The 23,580-nt window shown below is 35.3% G+C and overlaps 1 protein-coding gene across 4 annotated transcripts in view; it reads right to left on the reverse strand.

Annotated features, from left to right (window-relative positions):
- Positions 1 to 3,685: 3,685 nt before the first annotated feature.
- LOC128866636 (uncharacterized) overlaps positions 3,686 to 23,580 on the reverse strand; it is a 121,686-nt gene continuing 101,791 nt past the window's right edge. For 3 of the 4 annotated variants that reach the window (XM_054107523.1, XM_054107524.1, XM_054107522.1), the window contains 11 exons: positions 23,136 to 23,241; positions 22,910 to 23,055; positions 21,023 to 21,142; positions 16,502 to 16,617; positions 16,108 to 16,227; positions 15,046 to 15,113; positions 14,616 to 14,979; positions 12,294 to 12,711; positions 12,123 to 12,197; positions 8,562 to 8,675; positions 3,686 to 7,580 (listed from right to left, as the gene is read on the reverse strand). In XM_054107523.1, coding sequence (XP_053963498.1) covers positions 7,475 to 7,580; positions 8,562 to 8,675; positions 12,123 to 12,197; positions 12,294 to 12,711; positions 14,616 to 14,979; positions 15,046 to 15,113; positions 16,108 to 16,227; positions 16,502 to 16,617; positions 21,023 to 21,142; positions 22,910 to 23,055; positions 23,136 to 23,241 — 1,753 coding nt within the window. In that variant the 3' untranslated portion in view covers positions 3,686 to 7,474. The remainder of the gene's footprint in view (positions 7,581 to 8,561; positions 8,676 to 12,122; positions 12,198 to 12,293; positions 12,712 to 14,615; positions 14,980 to 15,045; positions 15,114 to 16,107; positions 16,228 to 16,501; positions 16,618 to 21,022; positions 21,143 to 22,909; positions 23,056 to 23,135; positions 23,242 to 23,580) is intronic. The other variant, XM_054107525.1, reaches the window with a different exon arrangement.

A 23,580-nucleotide genomic window follows, 5' to 3' on the forward strand; every position in this document is an offset into this window, starting at 1 on the left:
CCCAACACTACGACAGTGTTTCTCAAGTTAAACTTAGGACCACAAGAGCAGGTTATGTTAGACAGCGCATTCAACAGACAGCGAAAATGATGTCCTGCGCTGCTACTACATTTCTACAAGTTGTGAGAAGATACAGACATCTAAATGGGAAGCTTTCCGAAAATAGCCTTGCTACAAGAAAAAAAGCAATCTTCCAACACGAATATGTAAGAAAAGAAAAGCAAGCGGATATTAAAAGTGCAATGCGCAACGAGCAATCGCGTGGGCGTAGAACTTGGACCCAGCTCCACCAGAGCATAATCCCTTGACAATTTTATGCGGGATGTGTAAGCTCCGGTAATAGCCGACATGGATTAAACTCAAATAAAATGAAATAAATAAAAAAGAAAATTAAAAAAACAATAAAAATAAAAATTAATTAAAAAAGTAAAACAATAATATAAAAAAAAAATAAAATAAAAAATAATATACAATAAAATAAAATTAAAAAAGAACACAAATTAAAAAACAAAACAACATAAAAAAAAAATAAATAAAACAAATAAAAAATTAATAAAATCAAATAAAAATAAAAAAATATATAAAAAATAAAAATTTAAAAATGTAAAATAAGCAAATAAAAACCTTAAAATTACAAAAAAAACCAAAAAATAAAAAGTAAAAAAAAAGAAAATAAAAATTTAAATAAAAAAATAAAAAAAAGTAATGATAATAAAATAAAATAAAATAACTAATATATAATACAAAAAATTAAAAATATAATAAAACAATAAAAAAAAAAAATAAAACAAACAAAACATTAAATAAAATAAAATATAAATTAAAAATAAAAATGAAAGTTAAAAAAACAAACAAAAAATAAAATACAAAAAAAATATAAATAAAAAAAAAATTTAAATAAAAAAAACAACCGAAACATTAACTAAAAATAAATAAAAAAAGTTAAAATAAAAAGTAAAAAGAAAAAAAAAAGAAAATAAAAATTAAAAAAAAAAAATTTTTTAAATAAAAAAACTAAAAATATTGCTATTCTCCTGTTCACTCCCAACTAGGGAAGAATGGAAGACAAATCTAACCGAAATCGATGGCCCTCTGATTATATATACAGATGATTCAAAACAAGACGGCAAAGTGGGATTTGGAATCTTTTCCAATTCCCCTCACATCAATCTATCATTTAGATTACCCGACTACTGTAGCGTATTCCAAGCGGAAGTATGCGCTATCTGGTATGCTGCGAAAACTCTCTTAGAAAATAGAATATCACTAGAGGATATCCGCTTTTTCACCGACAGTCAAGCGGCCGTTCGAGCACTCAGCTCCTCTTATGCCCACTCAGATGTGGTTCGATCCTGTCTCTTATCTCTTAACGAGATAAGTGTTCAGAATTCTGTCCAAGTTATCTGGATACCGGGTCACAGTGGATTCGAAGGTAACTGCAAAGCTGATGAGCTCGCAAGAGCCGGAGCTGCGCAATCAAATGTTAGTGACTTACCCACAATCCACATTCCGCTCTCAACATGTAAAATGCTCATCGATCGAGAATTTCACAGCATTGCTGATCGGAGGTGGCGAGTGGAAACTACTTGCGTTACGACCAGACAAATCTGGCCATCCTACAATCTGAAACAGACAAAAACCCTTATAAGTCTTTCGAAACACGAACTAAGGCATATAACATCTCTTATCACCGGCCACTGCCTTTTGGGCACTCACGCACGTCGGCTCGGGGTTCCTCAGAACGACCTGTGCAGATACTGCGAGGACGAAGATGAGGAAGCATCGAGCAGACATTTGCTGTGCAGTTGTTCCGGTCTAGCCAGAAGTCGACTCGCTCTTCTAGGCTCTCCAACAATTGACAATCTTTCAGTACTCTCGAACCTGAAAATCGAATCTCTCATCAAATTCTCGAAACGAATTAATATCTTTGACCAAAATCAACAATAAAAATCTCGGTTAGGTGGGGAAATCATATAACATAATGAGCTCTAGGGCAACACAACGGACCCAACTTGCGGTATATGTGGCACTCCGATGCGGAGTCACCCTTAAACCAACCAACCAACCAACAAAAATTTGAAAAAGTAAAAAAAAAAAAAATTAATTAAAATAAGATAAAATACAATAAAATAAAATTTAAAAAGAATAAATAAAATTAAAAAAAAAAAATAAATAAAACAACAAAAATTAAAAAAAATAAAACAACAAAAATTAAAAAAAATAAAACAAACAAAAAATTAAATAAAATAAAATATATATACAATATTAAAAAAAAAAAAACAAATTATAAAACAAAGCAAATAAAAAATTAAATAAAATAAAAAATAAAGTGAAAAAAAATAAAACAAATGAAAAAAGTTAAAAAATAAAGAAAATACAAAAAAAAAATAAAAAAATTAAAAAAAGTTAAAAAAAAAAATTTAAAAAAATAAATTTAAAAAAAATTATAATAATAAAATAAAATAAAATGCAATAAAAAAAATTAAAAAAATATAAAACAAAATAAAAATTAAAAAAAAAAAAATTAAAAAAAGAAGCAAAAAATAAAAATAAAATAACAAAAAATTAATTGGTTGGGCACCTATTGCGGCGTGTCCCAGGTGGTGGATAGGGTACGCCACAGTTATCTTCTGTGGTTAAGTAGGTCATAGCCTTGGTAAAAGCCTACTCGCGAACCAGCCTAGTTCTCGTCAACCAACAACTATGACGGGGGGAACAACATGCTGTGCAGTGTTACTGCACGCGTGCCGTAACTGCCATAATTGCTGGCAGTGACCCATATCCACTTCGGTGGAAGGCGAGAAGCCACTCGTATTAGTAGGTCATGTCTCTGCTAATACGAATGGAATAAACATGGACTAACGGGGAGAAGGCCACTCCCTTATATCAAAAAAACAAAAAAGAATAAAAATAAAAAATTAATTAAAAAAAAATATATAAAATAAAAATTGAAAAAGCAATAAAAAAAAAAAAAAATAAAAGGTATTGCAAACTTTTTTGCGCCCATCTCATTTATTAACATAGTTTCAGTTCTATTTTAGCTTTGCCTGCAATATGGAAACTATCAACGAATTCGTACAATGCACCGCCAAAAACATTTCACGAATGCTGCTCTCGACTTTCTCCGTTATATGTGGATTTTTTTGACCTGTTGTTCAGCCATCACCGCTGCTTTTGGCTCAACTCATTTTTTGCTCAACTTTATTCAGCAATGCCGTTACGATTTACAATTACATTTGCGCTGCAGTTCGCATTGTTTTTAAGTGGAGTAGTGGAGTAGTGAACAGCCATGTAAGTATATTTGGTAACTATGAGCACTTGAATAGCTGTGTATATATGTATATATGTAGGTTTGTATGTAGTTAAGTTGTTTAGTTTTCCGAGTCTAGTTTAAGCTTTGAGCCTTAAATATAATATTTTGTTGATTTAGTTGGAAGTTATGTTTGCTTGTATGCGCGTATTGCAGTTTTTAATATTTTTTTTGTTTATTGTTTTTTTAATTAAATAATTTTTTAATAACATTTTTTTTTTTTAATTAAATTTTGTTTTTTTAATAAATTTTTATTTTTAATTAAATTCTTTTTTTTTTTTTTAATTACATCTTTTTTTAATTAAACTTTGTTTTTAATAATTTTTTTTTTTTTTATACATTTTTTTTTAATAATTTTTTTTTTTAGTAGTGAAACAGAAGTTTAATTTAAAAGTAGTAGAAAATGTTAACTACAAGATTATAATTATATAAAATTTAATTTTTTCCTTATTTATGTATGCATTTTCAAGGATAGTACAGTAAACTCTGGTTTATGTGTTATTTAGTTGCTGCTGTTTTTTGTTGTTATTGAAATAGTTTAGAATAGCGTGTGAGAGTAGAGTTTGAAAACGTCTTATAAACTAGCAATAGCAATAAAAAGTTTATTTCTGTATTTGTTTGTTGTTTTTTTTTCTTTTATTGATTTTAATAAAGATAAGTTGATAAGTTTTTATTTTTTTTACTTTATTTATTGATTATATTTTCATATAAGGTAATAGGAATATTTTATATAATTTAATAAATAGGGGAGCATAATATAATGATCACATTTAAAAATAAATGTTTTTGCTAGCGTAGTTTAAAAACATTTTTTAAATTTAAAATTTTTTAGTTTTTTAAGAATACTTTTGCTTTTCAATTCAATTCAATAGATTTCAACTCAATTCCATGCTCTGCGTGCAGCAAAAACCTAACTTTTCTAACTACATTTTCTGCTCCGCGCGCCCACTCAGTGCAAGTCCTTTGCGTTTCCGTAAGCACATTCTTGGTTTTTGTTGTGTTTTTTTCGCTTTTTTGTTTTTTTTTTTTTGTTTTGTTTCAAACATGGCTGCCAAGGCAACACTTTATGAAGTTTAAGTTTTCAAAAATCTATATATTTTAAATTTTTAATTTTAAGTTTTAATTTAAGTTCAGTTTTACGGTTTTGATTTTAGAAATCATTTCAAATTCTAAGTATTTATGGCGTAATCATTAAAATATTTATAGATTTTCATAGTAGATATATATGTATAAGTTTATCGAGTTATGCTTTTTTTTCTCATTTTTCTTTTTTTTTTTTTTTGAAAAATTTAAAAGCATAAATATATATATTTTTTTATTTATCTACGTAGTTAGTTGTAGTACAGAGTAGTTGTTTTTTAAAAACGAACTTTCATTCTTCCTATTTTCAATATTTATTTTTGTTTTTCCCCCTTTTCCATCTGCACTGTCGCTTTTTGGCCAAGTAACGCAATGAACGCATTTCGAAAGTGCCTTTTTGCCTACAGTTGGATAATTTTTTGGTTTTTGTTTGCTAATTTAAAATATGATACACATACATATACGCTTAAGTAATTATATCTGTATATATGTATGTATGTACAATATAAATAGAGCTCTCGTTCACTGCATGCAAGTGTTTAAAAAGTTCTTTACAAGGTGTTTTACTAAATTCTCTAATATTTTTGCTTTTATTTTATTGATTTATATATTTTAATTTTTTTTTTTTATTTTAAATTCTGCTAAATAGTTTCAGTTAAGTTGATTTAATTTTTTCTTTCAGTTTTTTCGTTTAGTTTTCTGTTTTTGTTTATTTATAGTTTCAAAGGCTTCATTAATAAGTTCTCTTAGTTTTGCGAATTAATTTTATGTTTCAAATTCAAATTCATTTTCATTTTCATTCAAATTCAAGTAGCTCCCTTACTTGTACATTTTTCTACTTATCTTCCTCTTCTTCTTCTTCTTCTTCGGACAATACAATTAAAAAGCGAAAAAATAGCTAGTACAGTTTTGTACAATCGAAAGAAACTAAGTAACATTGACCATCGCTATTTTGCACAATAATTTTACTGCATACTTTTAGGGTAAGTAGGTATATACGTATTCAAAAATTCTTCTTAGTACTTAAACGACTGATTGCTTAATTATTAGAAAAGAGAAAAAACTCCTACAATTCGTAAAAAGTGTTTGATGTTCTTTGTTCTTGTTGTTATATTTGTTGTTATACATAAGTAGTTAATCGATTTAATAGTTAGTTAGTAGTTAGTTTAGTTAATTCCTTACATATAAATATATTTAGAAGGCAAAAAAGTTTTATGTTTGGGTGCATAAATTGTATTAAATATGAAACAATCTTCTTCTTTAACTCCTGGTTTTTTCGTTCTTTTTGTTTGAACTTTTAAATATAAGTTTTCGTTTACACTTTTGTTTGGAACTGCATTTGAAAGAAGAAAATACTAAGTTTTCTACAGAATCGTGCAATAGCAAAATTAAATATTAAATTCACGTACATTCACTGTACACTGTCTCTTTGTCTCTTTAGAAGTAATAAAGTACAATACAATAAATTAAAAGTACTACAATTCTATTTCAAAAAGTTTCGAATAGAAAGTTTCACTCAGTTTAATAAAGCTATTCAAAGATTTACAATTAGTCGTGGGTTATATACCTTCATTTATTTCAAATGTATGTGTAAGTACCTATTTATGTATTAGAGTATATAACCAATACCAATATAAGTATATATATATATGTATGTTTTTCATGTGTATAGTATATAAGCCTTAGTGTGACGTCTCAATTTTGTTACATTTTGATAAATGTTGAGTAGCAGTTGTAAACGATGAAGTGCCATTCTAGCTGGCGCTTCGACGCAAGCAGCGTTCAAATGCGAAAAGAGCTTTCGCGCTTTAAAAGAACATTCATATGTGACAAAAAGCTTTGATAGGTGAAAAGAGCTTTCACATTGAAAAATGAACTTTCATGGGTGAAAAGAACTTTCACGTTTAAAAAGAACTTTCATGGGTGAAAAGAGCTTTCACGTTTCAAAAGAACTTTCATGGGTGAAAAGAGATTTCCCATATAAGTATAGCTTTCACGTTTCAAAAGAACTTTCATATATGAAAGAGCTTTCACATTTAAAAATAACTTCCATGAGTGAAAAGAGCATTCATGTTTAAAAAGAACTTTCATATGCGAAAAAGTTGTTATAGGTAAAAAGAGCTTTGACGATTAAAAAGAACTTTTATAGGTGGAAAAGCTTTCATATGTGAAAAAGTTTCATAAATAAAAAATCGTTCATTTATATTTCACTCCAAAAGCTTTAAAAAGCGAAAAGATCTTTCACACTTAAAAAGAACTTTCATAGATGAAAAGAGCTTTCACGTTTAAAAAGAACTTTCATACGTGAAAAGAGATTTCACGTTTAAAAAGCACTTTCAGGGGTGAAAAGAGCTTTCACGGTTAAAAAGAACTTTCAGATACGAAAAAGCTTTCATAGGTGAAAAATCTTTCATATGTGAAAAATTGTGATGAGTCAAAAAGCGTTCGCATATATTTCACACAGATAGCTTTGAAAAGCTGAAAAATCGTTCACATTTAAAAAGAACTTTTATAGGTGAAAAGCGTTTTCACGTTTAAAAAGAACTTTCATATGTGAAAAGAGCTTTCACGTTTCAAAAGAACTTTCATGGGTGAAAAAACATACACATTTAAAAGGAACTTTCATGGGTGAAAAGAGCTTTCGCGATTAAAAAGAACTTTCATAAATGAAAGAAGCTTTCACATATAAGTAGAGCTTCCACATTTAAAAAGAACGTTCATAAATGAAAGAAGCTTTCACATATAAGTAGAGCTTCCACATTTAAAAAGAACTTTCATAAATAAAAGAAGCTTTCACATATAAGTAGAGCTTCCACATATAAAAAGAACTATCATAAGTCGAAGGAGCTTTCACATTTAAAAAGAACTTTCATAAATAAAAGAAGCTTTCACAAATAAGTAGAGCTTCCACATATAAAAAGAACTATCATAAGTCGAAGGAGCTGTCACATTTAAAAATAACTTTCATGTATGTTTCTCGCGTCAAACTTTAAAAAGCGAAAAGCGCTTTCACATTCGAATTAAGCTTGCGCATGTCAAAAGTGCTTTCACTGGATTCTAATCCTATTTGCTTCTACATTGTTGTTATAGATTCAAATTGAAGGCAAAAACATTACTGCAATTGTTACTGTTGTTGTTGGTATTGTTGTGGTTGACAAGCTCATTTGTGGTAGACGCAGCAGCCATTTCACTAAAAGTAAACAAAAAATTACAGATTTTAGTTACAGATTGCAAAAGCCTACTGAAAAATTAAAGCGTGATTAATTGGCGCCAAAAAAAATAAAATAAAATATCAAACTATTTTGTATTAACTGAAACTGATTTGCAAAACCTATAATATTCCGATAGGTTGATTAGTTTTGCGCCACATATGTAGTATTAATCATTGATTATAGCCGAAGATCGATAATTTTACTTCGTTCTTATACCGAAGGAATTTATTAAGCTATCCACTTAACAGCGCCCTCTCATTTTTCCGCGTAGCCCTTTTATTTAATTATTTATTTCAAGTGGTTCACGGGCAGCTGAAAAACTACAAGTCAGGTGGTGAGGACTGTATAAATGCAGAGCTCATAAAATATGGCGCTATGTGGCGCAAAACTAATCACCCTATCGGAAGATTATAGTTTTTGCAAATCAGTTTCAGTTAATGCAAAATAGTATTTCAGAAATACGGTTCGCTTCAAGCGATTAATGCCTTCATTGGTTTGATATTTTTTTAAATTTTATTGGCCTCGAAATATACAAGGTTGCGCCAAATTAATCACCCTCTGAGAAAATTTACATTATTGGACACACAAACAGACAAGTAATGAAGCGCGTAAAGGTGAAAAATGAAGATTTTCATCACTCAAAATATTTTTTTTTAGCAAAAAAGATAATCAAAACCAAAATGTGGTGATTACTTAATTTTGCTTATCAACACATTCAAGCATCTTTCAGCAGAGCGAAATCAATGTTGCTTTGTTGAGCAACAAATGTCTTAAAATACACCATTTTTTTTTTTTTAATATTCAATTCACTCTGGTTGGTTGGTTAGAATAACTTTAACGAGCTGCATCGGCAAAACTCTTGACACAACCACATTTCTTTTGAGTCTTCAATAAACTGCATTCCACTTACACCTTTTGCTATACTCGCAGCAGTATTTTCAAATATTCTTCTAACTTACTTTGTTTCGGTTGGGCTGACAATTTCCGGTTGTCCTTGAAACTGCAAGCTTTGAAGGTATTCCGCCCTGCGTTGGTGCACCAGCTTCTCTTTTTCGGCTCGTTCTCTCTGCAGTCTAATAGAGAGAGAGAGAGAGAGAGAATTATTAAAAATAAATCAATGCAATCGACACAAAAACTAATAAAGTTTCTGCGCATAAATAAATTAATTTTATAAAAAAAAATTAATAAATAAATAATTTAATAAAAAAGTAACTACGGACTCCTTTCCGGTACAAAACCTTACCAAGGTTGTTAAATTTCCATCCCAAATGCTTGCGTGGAATATTTTACAAATATACATTAATAATGACTCTTGCGTTGGCAAAAATATTTAATTTTAGAACAGAAGATACAAATTCTTGATATATGGGAAAAATAAGATATCTCAGTAGAGGTTACAAAAAGTATGAAAAGAAATTTAGCAGAATCTAAGTACGGGCGAAATCAAACAGGTAAGGCTTACACAGTAAGCTATAACTATTTACAACGTTTTCGATGGAAAAGTAATAATTGTGCGATGATTAGGCTTACAAAGCGAATTAAAATTTGTGTTTAAAAAAAATTTTTTTTAAATTTTTTTTTAAATTTTTTTTTACAATAATTTTTTTTTTTTAATTTTTTTTTGAAAGAAAATTTATTTTCTAAAAAAATTTTTTTTTTAAATTATTATTATTATTTTTTTTTTTTTTTTGTAATTTTAAAGTATTACATCGGTTCTCAAACCCAGCGCAGAACCAAGTATCCTGGGATGCTTCGCCTTCTCACGTTAGCTCGCTCTCGAAGCAACCCAACTCGGAAACAACCCAGAGGATATTTGGGCTACTCCCGAAAGTTGTCAGCTGCTTGAATCATATGTAGAAGAATCGTCCTGGCCACTCCCAAGTTATTGGCGATCAGTAACTCTCTCCACTTAGGTGGACTTCTACATATGGAACCATTCTGTCATCAAACAAACAGTCGGCACAGTCGCGTATCGGCACCCAAGTCACTGTAGACAGTTATATTTTCGAGGTAGTAAAGACTTCTTTTATTTAGGAACCAGCATTAACACCGATAACAATGTCAGCCTTAAAATCCAACGTAGAATCTCTCTTGCCAACAAGTGCTACTTTGGACTATCGCATGGTCCGCCCGGCCACAAGCCAAAAACAACGGCCAAACCAAATCGCTTCGGCCGCAAGGCCATGCAGTGTGTTTTCTGAGATCAGCGTGGTATGATTTGGTACGAGCTATTAAAACCAGGTGAAACAGTTGACGGTGCACGCTACCAACGACAATTGGCCGATTTGAGCAGCGCTATACACCGAAAACGCCCACAATATGCCGATCGGCGTCACAAAGTAATTTTTCTTGATGACAATGCCACATCGAAAAAGAGCGACCCGAGAATTAGTGGAGACGTACGATTGGGAACCGCTGGTGCATGCGGCTTACTCACCAGACTTGGCGGCTTCCGTTTATCATTTATCCGATGGGCCACGCACTTTCCGAGCAGCGCTTCAATGCTCACGAAGAAGTCAAAAAATGGCTCAATGATTGGTTTGCGGCCAAAGACGGCCAATTTTTTTGGCGCGGCATCCCCAAATTGCCTGAGAGATGGGAAAGATGTGTCGCTAGCGATGGCTATTATTTTGAAGATTAAATTTGTAACGATTTTTTGTTAATAAACGTTTGAAATTGAAAAAAAGCCTCTTTTCATATCTACTATATACACCTGGTAGTTCGTGTTTACTTCACTACTTCTGCAGTAAAAGTTGTAGTGAATCGAAAGGTGAATTACTAGTGAGAACAGCAATGAGCTTCCCATTGCCGTGCTCGACAGACTATGGTAATACTCTTATAATGTATTTATGTTCGCTCTTAAAGTCATTCTGGGTTCAAATAAGTTTAGACATGTCGCAGTCTGAAGATGACTGAAGTTGGTATATTTACATCTGTTTATAGTTCCGATTGGGGGTGATATCAACTACTGAGAATCTTGAGATCATTAAAAAAAACCTTTCTTAACTCATCGATAAGCTTATCCCTAGTAATATTTCAATGGGGAGTTACCGATTATATCGATCACTATATGATTGTTTTGTTGTATGCGGAAGGCCGCTAGATAAACAGTTTAGGAGAGAACAGCTAGGTTTAAGTCACACCGGCACACAATTTCTGGCTAGAAATGGTGTAGGTGTACAGGGTTTCCCATATTCGACGGACCCATCTGGCAACTCTGTATCTTTTGACAGAGACGTCAGATCGCTTAATGACATACCGCGTTGGAAGCGTCAGTCCAAGCAGATTTTTACCATGGAAAAGTACACTCCACGCGAGCGCTCCCAAATTGTTGAAATTTACATTCAACAGTGTACGGGCCAGTGTTGAGACGTCGCCAAGGACATCCCAAAATCGGCGTTCTCAGCAGTTGGGCATTGAGCGGACCACTTTTAAGGAATTATCCGCATTTATTCCATATATTTGCACTTATTTGCACTTATTCCCGTATAAGATTCAATTGACGCAAAGATTGTTGCCTGCGGACAAGCCACGTCGATTGGAATGGGCCCAAAGAGTCATCGAAATGGCTGAAGATGACGAGCAATTTTGGAACAAAATCATCATGTTTGATGAGGCTCATTTCTTATAGAATGGGATGGTAAACAAGCAAAATTACCGTATTTACGCCACTGAAAACCCTCACGAAATTCAAGAGGTACCTCTTTACGACGAAAAAGTCACTGTTTGGTGCGGCGTTAGTGCGAAATCGATTATTGGGCCGTTTTTCTTCGAAAATGAAGATGGTCAAGCTGTTACCGTCAATCAGGAGCGTTATCGCGATATGATAACCACTTTTTTGATGCCAATTATTCGTCGAATTATTCGTCGCACCACAATTGGTTTTTTTAAGAAATTGTTTCCTCGTCGTTTGATGTCGAAAAATGGCGATTTTGACTGGCCACCGCGTTCGCCCGATTTAACGCCACCGACTTCTTCTTGTGAGGATATTTAAAATCAAAGGTTTATATTAATAAGCCAAAGACCATAGAAGAGCTCAAGAACAATATCCGTGAGGAAATAACCTCTATTCCAGCCGAAATGTTAGCTAAAACTATGGAAAATGCTGCAAAACGGGCACAATACGTCGTACAGGCTCAAGGCGGCCATTTGAGAGATATCATTTTCAAAAAGTGATGTCAACAAATCGACTTGAACCAAATAAAATCATTATTATCGTCAACATCAAAAAAATTGTGTTTTTCTTTGATTAAACAAAAAACACATGGGTCCGTCGAATATGGGCAACCCTGTAGATCTTTAGTCTGCTTGCACCATTCGTTCTTTCACGCGATGCCAACAAAATCTAGATCTAAATGCAGTTCTGATAAATCAAATTGTTTTATAAAGACAGAAAGTGAGAAAATGATTTGGATCGGAATCGCACTGATGGATTACTATTTATAACTAAACCCACAATGAATAAGCCCATACCTATGTAAATATAAATATTAGAAACAAATTACGCTAGGTTTACTTACTTAATCCGTGATTGTCTCATGAACTGTTGAATTTTTCTGGCAGCTTGATTTTGCGTTGATTGTGAGTAAGTACGTCTGTAAATAAAACGGTTGTAGTATCGAAAAAGAACCCTCAAACACATTTACAAAAAAAAAAAAAATATAATAAATAAACAACAAAGAACCACTTACTTTAATGGACCGGATGGACTTGTCTCCTTTGGTGTGCTCGGCTGTGAATTGAATTCGTTGAGTTGCTGCTGCTGCTGATCGTTGCGAAAGTGATCGTAGAAACTCGACAAACACTGCGAAGTGGGACTGCTCTGACTATCGCCAGCAGACAATTCAATGCCCGTCGACATCGAGGATGATTGCGATTTCTTGAAACGTTTATTGCGACAATACGAACGGTAGCCGTGCTGGATGACCAGAGCGGCATTGGTCATTTGACGATAGTAGGCGTACTGCTTATAACGACGATAGTAATTCTGTATGACTATAGCGGCAGTGCGTTCCTTATTCTGCTCCTCTAGCTTCTGGCGGCCCTTGTACGAGCGATATGCTTTCTGTATGCATTTGGCAGCCTCATACAATTCACGTTGCTCGGTGTCTATGAGGGCGGGAGAGGTAAATGAAATGAAAAAGTGAAATTAGTGAAAATCAAATCAGATATCAATTTTTTTAATAGGTAGGTAGCTAAAGTGATTGAAGTACTGTTGAGACCTCCAACAGACAGATATTTACAGCCAGTCGGAGCTGTTGATGTAATGGACAAGATTGATGGAATTTAGCTTGGCGTTCTGCCTCAGGCTGTCGAAGGAAATAGCACCCAGTGACCTTAATCGTACAGCTGCCAAACTCGGGCATTTACAGAGAAAGTGCTCAACAGTTTCCTCCTCCGAAAGGTCCCCATAGCTTCTGCAATGGGGATTAAATGGTAAACCTAGCTTCACCGCGTATGTACCGATCGTACAGTGAGCAGTAAATACAGCTATGAATTTGGAAATTGGATAGCGTGGAGTCCCAAGGACTTTCTGAATCCTCCGTCTATTAAAATGAGACCGAAGGATTTTCGAAATACCACATGAAGAAATGGAGCTACATCTTTTCTGCGATTTCCTGAGAAATAAGTTGTTTAATTCCCCTTCAACAACAGTCCGGGGTGCCGATGATCCGGTGGAAGGGCTCTGAGACCATCTCAGTCAACCCCTTTCTGGCAAGTTCATCAACAATTTCATTTTTCTCAATGCTCCTATATTCTGGAATCCAGATCAGCGAAATGTTAGCTGCACACCCAAGAGATTTCATCTCCTCCTTACAGGAGTTGGCCAATTTAGATCTGTACCATGGCGTCGCCAGTGCCTTGATCGCAGCCTCGGTTCCACGTTCCCTAGCATTTCGTATGTCTGCAGAACCGCAAATACTTCTGCCTGAAAAGCACTAGCAGTATTCGACAGTTTTAAGGAAGTAGATAAATTCGCTGATTTAGAGAAAACCCCTACTCTGATTCTCGATTCCATCTTGGAGCCGTCAGTGAAGACAGACGTGCCAGCTTTGGTGCGGATTTTCCCCTCGTTCCAATCCTGCCTACTTGGAAAGAATGCCCTGGCACGACCCTCAAACTCCAGTTTGCGGATAGAGAGATCTGTTCGAAGTTCGGAGAAATGTGGTGTTAACTGCCCGAAAATGCTACCATGTCACTTGAGAAATTGACTCCAGAGACCAACCTCCTTTAAACTGATTGCACTTTGAGCACCGATAGAAATAACTTGAAAGTCGATGAGAAGCAACTGCAAAACGGCATTCAAGGCAGCACTGAGGCAAGTTCTACATGCTCCTGTGATGCCAAAACAAGCAGTCTTTGCGCCCGCCCCAGTTTAGTGATATTATAGCCCTTCCGAAGAGCTTCCTACCAAACCAGGCATCTATACTTTAAAGTGTCGTTCCAGAGAACGACCTGCGGCTTGAGTCCCGAACATAGATTTACATGAGTAAAAGGCTATGCTCGCCTTCTTTCACCGATTTCCAATGTGTAGCTTCCAATGGCTTTGTTTTAATTTTCATTGGAGGTGGGTTTTTACGTGGCGGGTCCCAAACCCAGCGCAGATATCCTGCGTTGCTTCGCCTTTTCATATTAGCTCGCTCTCAAACGGATATTCGGGAGCTATTCACAGGATACTTGGGCGAAGCTCGGAAGCTGTGAGCTGCTTGGGCCGTGTGCAGAAGTAACGTCCTGGCCACTCCCAAGTGAAAAGCAATCAGGTACGTTCCGCTCTTCGGTGGACTTTTACACACGGCACCATTCTACGAGTTCTCATCCGAGCGGTTATCGCGCTAATGGAGAAGAAGAAGAGGCTTCCAAAGGAGTTTGGAGTCAAGTATCTCTCTTAGATACGTAACTTCTGATAAAAGCGGATTTTTCGTTTCTAGTATTTGTGCTTCTCTTTTGTTTTTTTTTTTTGGTTTTGTACGACATTTGTCCAAAAACTTCAGCTAAATATCCATTCTACTCACCTGTCAACGTCAGCTTCGAGAAATCTGCCTCAAACGGATACTGGCTACTGCTGGAGGCATGCAAAAATTCGGTCAACTGTTTGGTTGAGGGTGGTGGACTTGGCGAGCTAACAGACGGATCCGCGCCCAGTATGGAGTAACTGGCTGGTGATTGCAATGGTCCGGAACTAGCAGGACTCAGACTCGAACAAGGTGTGCTAACATCATGATAACGGTAGCTATGATCATTGAAATCGAAGCTCTCAAAGTGTGTATTCGGCAACGAATCGAGTGGATCCATAAAACCATTATTTAAGCTGGGCGAATCTGAGTTGAGCGGTTCAGTAAGCGGACTGCCAAGCACCATCATCTCATCCGCTTCATTCTGAGGTGTAAATAAAAGAAGTTACATTAATTTAAAGACGCAGCAGACTGGCGTAAACTTGCCTACCTTTATACGCTCCGGCATAGCGGCGATGATGTGTTCTGCCAGGGTGAGCACTTTGGCATCAGAGTCCCCTATAAAATGGAGAAACAACAAAAACCAAAAAATGTTAGCGCGATCGTATTTGTATGCGCTTAGCGGACACCCAATACAGAAAAATGTGAACATAGACTACAGCTGGCAGTAACCTGATGCGCACACATATACACATACATACACATATACCTGCACGCGATCTATGAAATGTTCGATCAATTTTCATTTGGCATAATTTCAAGATCCTATGCGGGGTATACGTGTATGAGAGGATTTTAGTATTTAATACATTGACACAAGCAAATCAAAACATTTAGGAGAGTGTATTTGTAACAGAAACAAAATAAATGAATTGTACCCATACGCCTTCAACTAATTCACCAACTACAGGAACACTCAAATGCCAAATGTTTCACAAATTTCACATGCAGATTATTTAACTAATACAGAGAGTTGTAAATAAAATAAAATAATTAAATAATGGAAAATAATAATAATTATAATAATAATAGGAAATCAAACAACTAAAAGCCGCTTATGCAAGAGCATGAAATTACATATTTACACAACTATTAGCAGCTGTCCGCATTATGATTTTTGAATTTTGATTTTAGTATTAAAAATAAATATTCAGTTTACGTTCCTCTTTACACACTTAAGAAATACATTTTCGCATAATTTCTGCTTCTTTTTTTTCATTTTTATATACAATTACCGATTACTCATTTTACTCATTAGGTACTAAATTTACATGATTTATTAATACATAAATATTTACACACCAGTTCATTTGTTTGTTAGTTAGCTGTTCAGCACAATTACTCATACATCAAATACTTATATATGCCAACAATTTATACAACAACAATTAAGTAATAACGTAAACAAACAAAGAGTGCAGATCTGCAGGAGAAATGCACTTAGTACTGTACAGTACAGAGACAGAGAGAGTGAAGTATACATATATCAATGTATGTATGTTTGTATGTATAGAGTACATATAGAGAGCATAGAGTGCACACACAAACTGACCTACAATAGCATCGTTCTCATTACTTATAGTCACATCGTTTACATCATCATTATTGATCGTTGATGTATCATCGTGATCTTTGTCGGGTAAGGGACTTGAATCGCCAGTTGATACCTCGCCTGATATACATACACATATAGGGTGGTACATACATATAATATTGGAGAAAATATAGTTTTGAAATAAATTGAAATTTATACAATTTGAGTTGGAATAAAAGAAACTTATTTTAAATAACAACAAAAAAAAACCAAACCAAAAAACCAAAAACGTTTAAATAAATTTGCAAAACAAAACATATTAAATTTTTTATATGGAAAAATAGAAAAGAAAAAAAAAACGCTTGTACAATAAAAGTAAATTACTCAGCAGTTATTTGTACCGTACACTTACACAATGCAAAGTCCATTTTGCGTGATGGCGACAGCAAGGAATTCGTTGTATTTGTGGCGGCCAGCGTGTCCAAAGATGACTCCACGGCCAAATTGAAATTGTCATGTGCATCAAAACTGCAATAAAAAGCATAATTTTAGTCAGTATATTTGGATCTACGATATACATATCGCTCATTTGCTGCAACGTCGTCATAACTCAAAAACCGCAAAATTTTAGTTAACATCACTAATATATCGGAAATAATATTATATGTTTGGTCAACTGACAAAGTGTTATATCCGAAGTTTTAACATTTCACGCAGCATCGCGATAGATGCTTTCGCTCTAATTACATATCCTATTTGGTCGTATTTGCAACAACGTATTATCTCAGTTGTGCGTCGGCTTTTGTGTGGTTAACATCGTGAAGTTCTCTAGAAAAATGTCATATTTCGTTTTGTGACAATATTAATAAAAGGTAAGTTAACTTTTATATCTCTTTCTCTATCGTGTATATTGCTTTATTTTAAGATATGACGTTGTGCATGTAAAAATTTGAGTGAGTTCCTGTAGTGTTTTTGAGTGTTATGACGTTTTTCCAGAAAATAATAATTTTTATTTCAGTACTATTTTGTCTTAAAACACTATTACAAATAAGATGTATTAGTGAAGCAATAGTGTATTAAAGAACTATTCACTGTTATGACATTCTTGCACTAAATATTTTTAAGTATAAATTATTTGCTATGAATCATTTCCATTTATGTCAGTATTGTTGTCAATTTCAGTCAAAAATTAATGGAAACTAATTCTCGATCCGCCAAAATGGTGGGAATGGCTTTAAAAAAGCAAGATGGAAAGGGTAAAGAATGCCAGACAAAAAGCACATCAACAGTGAATTTTGTTGAAATGAAATCAGACTCATTAAGCTCGAGCTCATTTTCTGAGGATGATGACCATTCCGTTCGTGATACCACATACATTCCACCCGATATTGTCAGTAAGAGTAACAGTCACTGCGAAACAAATTCAACATCCGACAGTTCTGAGACTAACACAACCGGTGTCGAAACTCCGATGATTTTAACGAGTCCACTAAAAAAAGCCTACAATGACAAGAGCATTTTATACAAAACCTCAGATAGCGGACCGCAAAAAAAAAGATCTGCTAGAATTGATACAGAAAAATCACATTCCTAAGTATTATAGACCTTTTTACGAGCAATTGTAATCCTTATTCCATTCATTTTTTTATTTAAAATGAATATTATTCTTTACGTGAATTTATGTTTCTTTATTTTTGCACCTGAAGTAATATGTTAATTTTTATGTTACAATAAAATATGCAATGAATGCAATAAATTTTATTTAATATCCATATTTTTTTCTCTTATATTGTTTAGTAAGGTGCAAATATAATACAGTCACAAGTCAAAATTTGCAATAGGTTTTCAGCTATAAAACTTTTTGATATTTGCAGTAACGTCAAAATTTTAATTATGTCAGACCATAAAACCTATTTTTGCAGCAACAACGTCATAAGAAAAACTCGGAGTACTTTTGAAGCTACAGAAAAAAGTCCATTTTCATATACAATTTTAATATATATAATATAAAACCATTTAAAAACTGAAAAATGCGTCTCCTGTAAAATCACAATTTTTGAGTTATGACGACGTTGCAGCAAATGAGAGATATATATATATATATATATATTTATAATTGGCGCGTACACCGTTTTTTGGTGTTTGGTCGAGCTCCTCCTCCTACTTGTGGTGTGCGTCTTGATGTTGTTTCACAAATGGAGGGACCTACAGTTCTTATGAGGAGCTTTTTGAAGTGAAACTTCTTAGGCGTCGATGGACGAGCGAGAATAGAGAGTAAAATTTCAAGGTCATGCAACGTTTTTGGCATTTTCGTTCCGCGAGAGAGAAAAAAGATATAACGTAGAGGAGAAGGAAAGAGAGAGCTATACCTTATATATATCTTAGATACACTTTAGGCTATTTTCTTGAGTTTTTCCTTGTGGTTGCTAATTTCTAGTGAGAAATAACGCTGCCTACTTTTTGGCGCTTGTTTGTTGGTGCAAACTTGTAGGAAATATATTTTTGGGCCCTACTTTTTGGCGTTATATTTCCCAATTTCCCAATTCTTTTTGGCGTTTTGTTTTTTTTAGTGCCTACTTTTTGGCGTTATATTTCTTTGGTGCCTACTGTTTGGGGCGTTTTCTGGTCCCAGTTTTTTTTGGCGTTGTGTTTTTGGTGCCTACTTTTTGGCGCTTATTTCCGTTTCCTGGCTAGTGCTTGTGCGTACTATAAAGTGCTATCCATTCCGGCGTCGGACTTATTGGTATTGCCTTGCGGTAATTTGTGCCGCTGCTGTGGTCCTGGAATCGATACGTTTGTGCGGCTGATAAATGCTCGGAGTAGTGTGTGTTGTTGCCATGGTTTGTGTTCGGCGTTTACCTACACCGGTCGACCCTTCTCCGTTTTTTGTAAATTTTGTCTATTTGTATTCTCTGCAAATGTTGTGAATTTATTTAGATATATATTCTTTCTCTCTGTCTCTCTCTCATTCGATCTCGGGTCTCTCCTTCTTTCTTTGTCTGCCTTGAAAGTTTCACTTCTGTCATGTATACTACGCTACACGCACTTTTTTCATGGCAGAAACACACTTGGAGGTTTGCCCTTGCCTGTTGAGGGGTGGCCGCTATTAGAAAAAACTTTTTTCTTCATTTTGATCTTTCACCGAGATTCGAACCTACGTACTCCGAATGGTAGTCACGCATCAACTCATTCGGCTACGACGGTCGAGCCATTTGGGTCTACTAGTAAAGATTATATTTAGTTAGTTTGTTTGCGGAAAAATTCAACAAAGTCTGAACTTCTACCAGAAAAAAAAGCATGCTCAGATTGGGTTTTTTTTTTTTTGACAGATCACGCTTGACTCTTGTCAAACAAAATACATAATTTTTTTCAGTATTCATGGAAAGACGCTTCGACTCAACAACGTTTACAAATCGTACAAATGTATTACGAGAATCGAGGCTCTGTGAAAAGTGTTCATCAGGCCAACTTATGGTGATCAGCGTTGAGACCCGTTTTTGGCTTGTTGGCTACATCAATAAGCAAAATTGAAATATTTGTGCTAAAGAGGAACTCGAAGCCATTCAAGAGCAGCTATTACGTCTATTGAAAACAACTATTTGGTGCGGCCTATGGACTGGAGGAATCATCGGCCCATATTTCCTCAAAGACGAGGCTGGTGCCAACGTAACAGTGAATGGCGAACGCTGTTGCACCATGATAAACAACTATTTGCTATCTGATTCCGGAAATTGAAACCGTGATCTCGACAACAAAGAGGTGCCTTCAAGACGGTTCCAAGACGGCAGACGGCGCTACTTGCCATACAGCCCGTGAAACAATGAATTTACTGATTCGTCATTTCGGTGAGCGGTTTATTTCTCGACACTCGTCTCGGGCCAGTGGATTGGCCACCAAGTTTGCACATCTAAATAATGTAAAATAAAATTCGGACAATTAGAGAGAATGAACAGCGCAATACTGACTCACTGCAAATTCGCAAATTTGACATAATCTGAAAAATTTTTAAATTTAAAAATTAAAATCTGATCAATATTTGTATCCCTTTAGTCACTATTTATTGAATACTAGGACACAAAGGCATAGAAGGAAATGAGAGAGCCGATGAGCTCGCTAAGCCAAGTATTCGCTTGCCGAAATTGAGCACGTCAGACATGTACTCATCACCGTCCTTTCTGAAAACGGAACTGAAGGAGGAACTAGCGCTGGAAACGCAGTCGATCACAACTTTGGCAACACTCAACCTCGCTCAAAACTACCGAAATTCTGCTAAGGATTTGGAATACCAAAACTGCAAACTTTATTTTATCACCCGCTAGGAAAGACTGCAAAATATTGGTTGAAAAATTGACGGGACACTAGAGTACACTAGACGTGGCTAGTTTACTGGGGCGGCAGCCCTTGTTCAGGAAAAACCCGAGTCATTCCGGTAACGTAGAACCGGCCACCATCGAAACGGGACACTGTCTCGCCCCACATCACGCTGCCAAAATGCGATTAGTTCAGAGCGATGCGTGTAATGCATGCAACGAAGCGAATGCTAGGGATGCTTTGGAACACCAACTTTGCCACTGCAGTTCTAGGACTCAAGAAATGTGCTTAAGATCAAAATATTTTTCATCCTGAAAGGATATCGCTGACAGAAGGCTGAACGGCTTGCTAAAACTCGCGAAGACGTGCCCTAAGAATTACCTAAAATAATAGCACTGCTAACACAGGGTCCATTGTTCAAGAGGTCTTAGGGATCTAGTCTAGTGATCTTAGTCATCTAGCACCACCTAATCTAACCTAGTATTTCTTCAATACATGTACACGTTTAGGAAGGTTAAAGATTAAAATTATGTAGCTACTGAATTGCAGAGTTTCTGACTTTTACGATTTGATTCTGCAGCTCCTATTTTTTAAAAGCAATAATTAAGAATACAAGAATTACCTTTGCAGGCGCGTTATGTCCTTGAAGGATTTGCCCGGCTTTGTTCGTATATCCATATTGATTCCACTATCGACGGACGAGCGTTTCGAAAAGCGACTGGCATTCGGTGGACTTTGATTGCTGCAAAGAAAATTTTAAATTTAACTACGACTAAGTGGTTAAATACGTCCATATTAAAAGTCAAATATTTTATAGCCTCAAAAGTTCGGCAACAGATTTCCAAAATACAGCTCAAAATGTATCGAAAGCTACATAACCTCATATATAGCAAAACAGTGTTGCTACATAACCTCATTTTTATTGTTATACCCTTTTATAAAAGATCCGCGAAAAGGACGAAAAAAGGCCAGATCCGGGTGGCCAACCGAAGGTTTTAAAAAGGTGACCAACTTTCGCCAATTGAATGCCGCTATTAGAGGCTAATGACCAAGATCTTCAACTGCCTTATGAGATCCGTGCTGCTTTGGCACTTCTATGTTCTGAATATTGTTGCGGGTTGCACTCTTCTTTATCCAGACTTACACCCGAAATACTCAAAAAAAATGTGTGGCATTTGAAGGTACTTCGCTCGTTTAGACCCAGTCATCTAAAATTCCTCACCCTCTGGTTTCACCCCCTCAAACCAACTCATCTTCTGGGCCTATCATCAAATAATATCTAGGAAGACTGGTGGTCAATCTGCTCTAAAAAAGTTTAGGCGATCTTCTACCACAGCAACAACACCAAGATGTCATACAAAATTTGAAACCAACACTTTATTGGCGCTAACTTTTTGTAATCGAATCATCTCATCAAATGAGTGCCGTTCGCACGACATTCGGTTCTACGTTACCGGACCGACCCGGATTTATATCCAGCCAAGGACTGCCAATACAGCAGTACTCCTCAATACATACAAAAAGCGTAGGAAACGTGGAAGCGAGGGAGATATCGACATTTTTTTCCGACAATCAAGCCGTGATCAAGGCTCTGACGACGCCATGGTGCAGATCCAAACTAATCAACTCCTGTAAGGAGGCGATTAAATATCTTGGGTGTGTAGGTAGCATTTCATTGATCTGGGTTACAGGACATGGAAGCATAAAGGGAAATGAAATTGCTTGCCAGGAAGGGGACTGTATTGCTCTCAGAGGCCTCCTACCCGGTCATCGGCATCCCCCTGACTGTTGTTAGAGAGGAATTGCACAATTTATTTCTCAGGAAAGCGCAGAAGAGATGGAGCTCCATTTCTTCATGCATTATTTCGAGAACCCTGTGGCCCCTCTACAGTAGACGCCGGACTCAGAAAACCCTGGAGAATCCACGCCATGATTGAACGTCAATATTGATAAACATGAAAGGGCGGGAAAGCCTGGAGACTTACGGCAGTCATAAGTAGCATTTGGTCTGTGGGGGAACATGCAGCCAAAATGGGCATCATCCATCACAATACCCACTGTCACAATTGAAAAATAAAAACAGAGAAAAAGAAAACGATTTTCCATTTCCTCTGTGAATGTCCTGCCCTATGAAAGGAAAGAATGCCAACCCTGGACAAACCACTGTTCGAGACTCTCGAACAACTGTCTGGTTAGACGTCAGCAAACTAATTAGGTTCTTAAACCTCGGTGCGGTCTGGATATAGTCAGGCTGTAATTCACCCTTAAACTAGATGGTAGCGAAGATGTGGCAACAAAATGATGCGGAAGCGCTAGTTGGATTTTGGATGTATGACCAATTTAACCAACCATTCAATTTCCAAACCCGTAGTTGTGTTTACCGGTCATTGGTTGGACGATCGGCACACACGCGAACCTCTGGTAATTATTAGAGTAAATCTACCACATCTAAATATGCGCACGCACTTAGGACTAGCAAATCACTCATGGCACCCAATGCTATACTCACCTTGCCACAGCTACGGGGCGCAAAAAGACACCATCATGACTGCGTTGCATATCCAGGGCGTCGAATGTAGTGAAAACGTGTTCGTTGTCTTTGACATCGTATAATTGTTCGTTGGTGTTCAATGATTTTGAGTGTATATCAGTTAGCTGTTGCAAAAACAAAAACAAAAATTATTTTAGATACTTTGTGTTCATTTCATATATTTTTCGTGGAAACTCAAACTTACGGAATATTTATTTAGACTGAGCGATAGATTGCCAAAGGTGCTCTTCTTAGTTTGTTTGACGCGTTCCTCTTCTAGACGACAGATTTCCGAAATGAGGGCTTTATGCCTAAGGGAGAAAGAGTTTTTTTTTGTTGTAGATAGTGAGTATACAAAGTGGAAAATCATGCAAACGCTACAATTGATTTTTGTATATTTATAGACCAGCAAAACCTGGTATGTCGGCCAGATGATTCGGTAACATAAAAATTCACAGCTCAATTTGGGGAATGGAGTTTTGGCAAACGCAAAGATAATTTTATAGCAGTATTCAGTAGGTTTTTCTATTTCAAAGTTCTATTAGTAATTCTTCAGAAAATTTTCCTTAAAAAATTCCCTTCCCGAATGCACAGAAATTTTCTCAAAGAAGTGATTTTTTTTCTTAAACAAAACTAAATAAATTTTTTGT

Source organism: Anastrepha ludens, chromosome 6 (assembly GCF_028408465.1).
Source record: "Anastrepha ludens isolate Willacy chromosome 6, idAnaLude1.1, whole genome shotgun sequence".
NCBI classification, from domain to species: domain Eukaryota; kingdom Metazoa; phylum Arthropoda; class Insecta; order Diptera; family Tephritidae; genus Anastrepha; species Anastrepha ludens.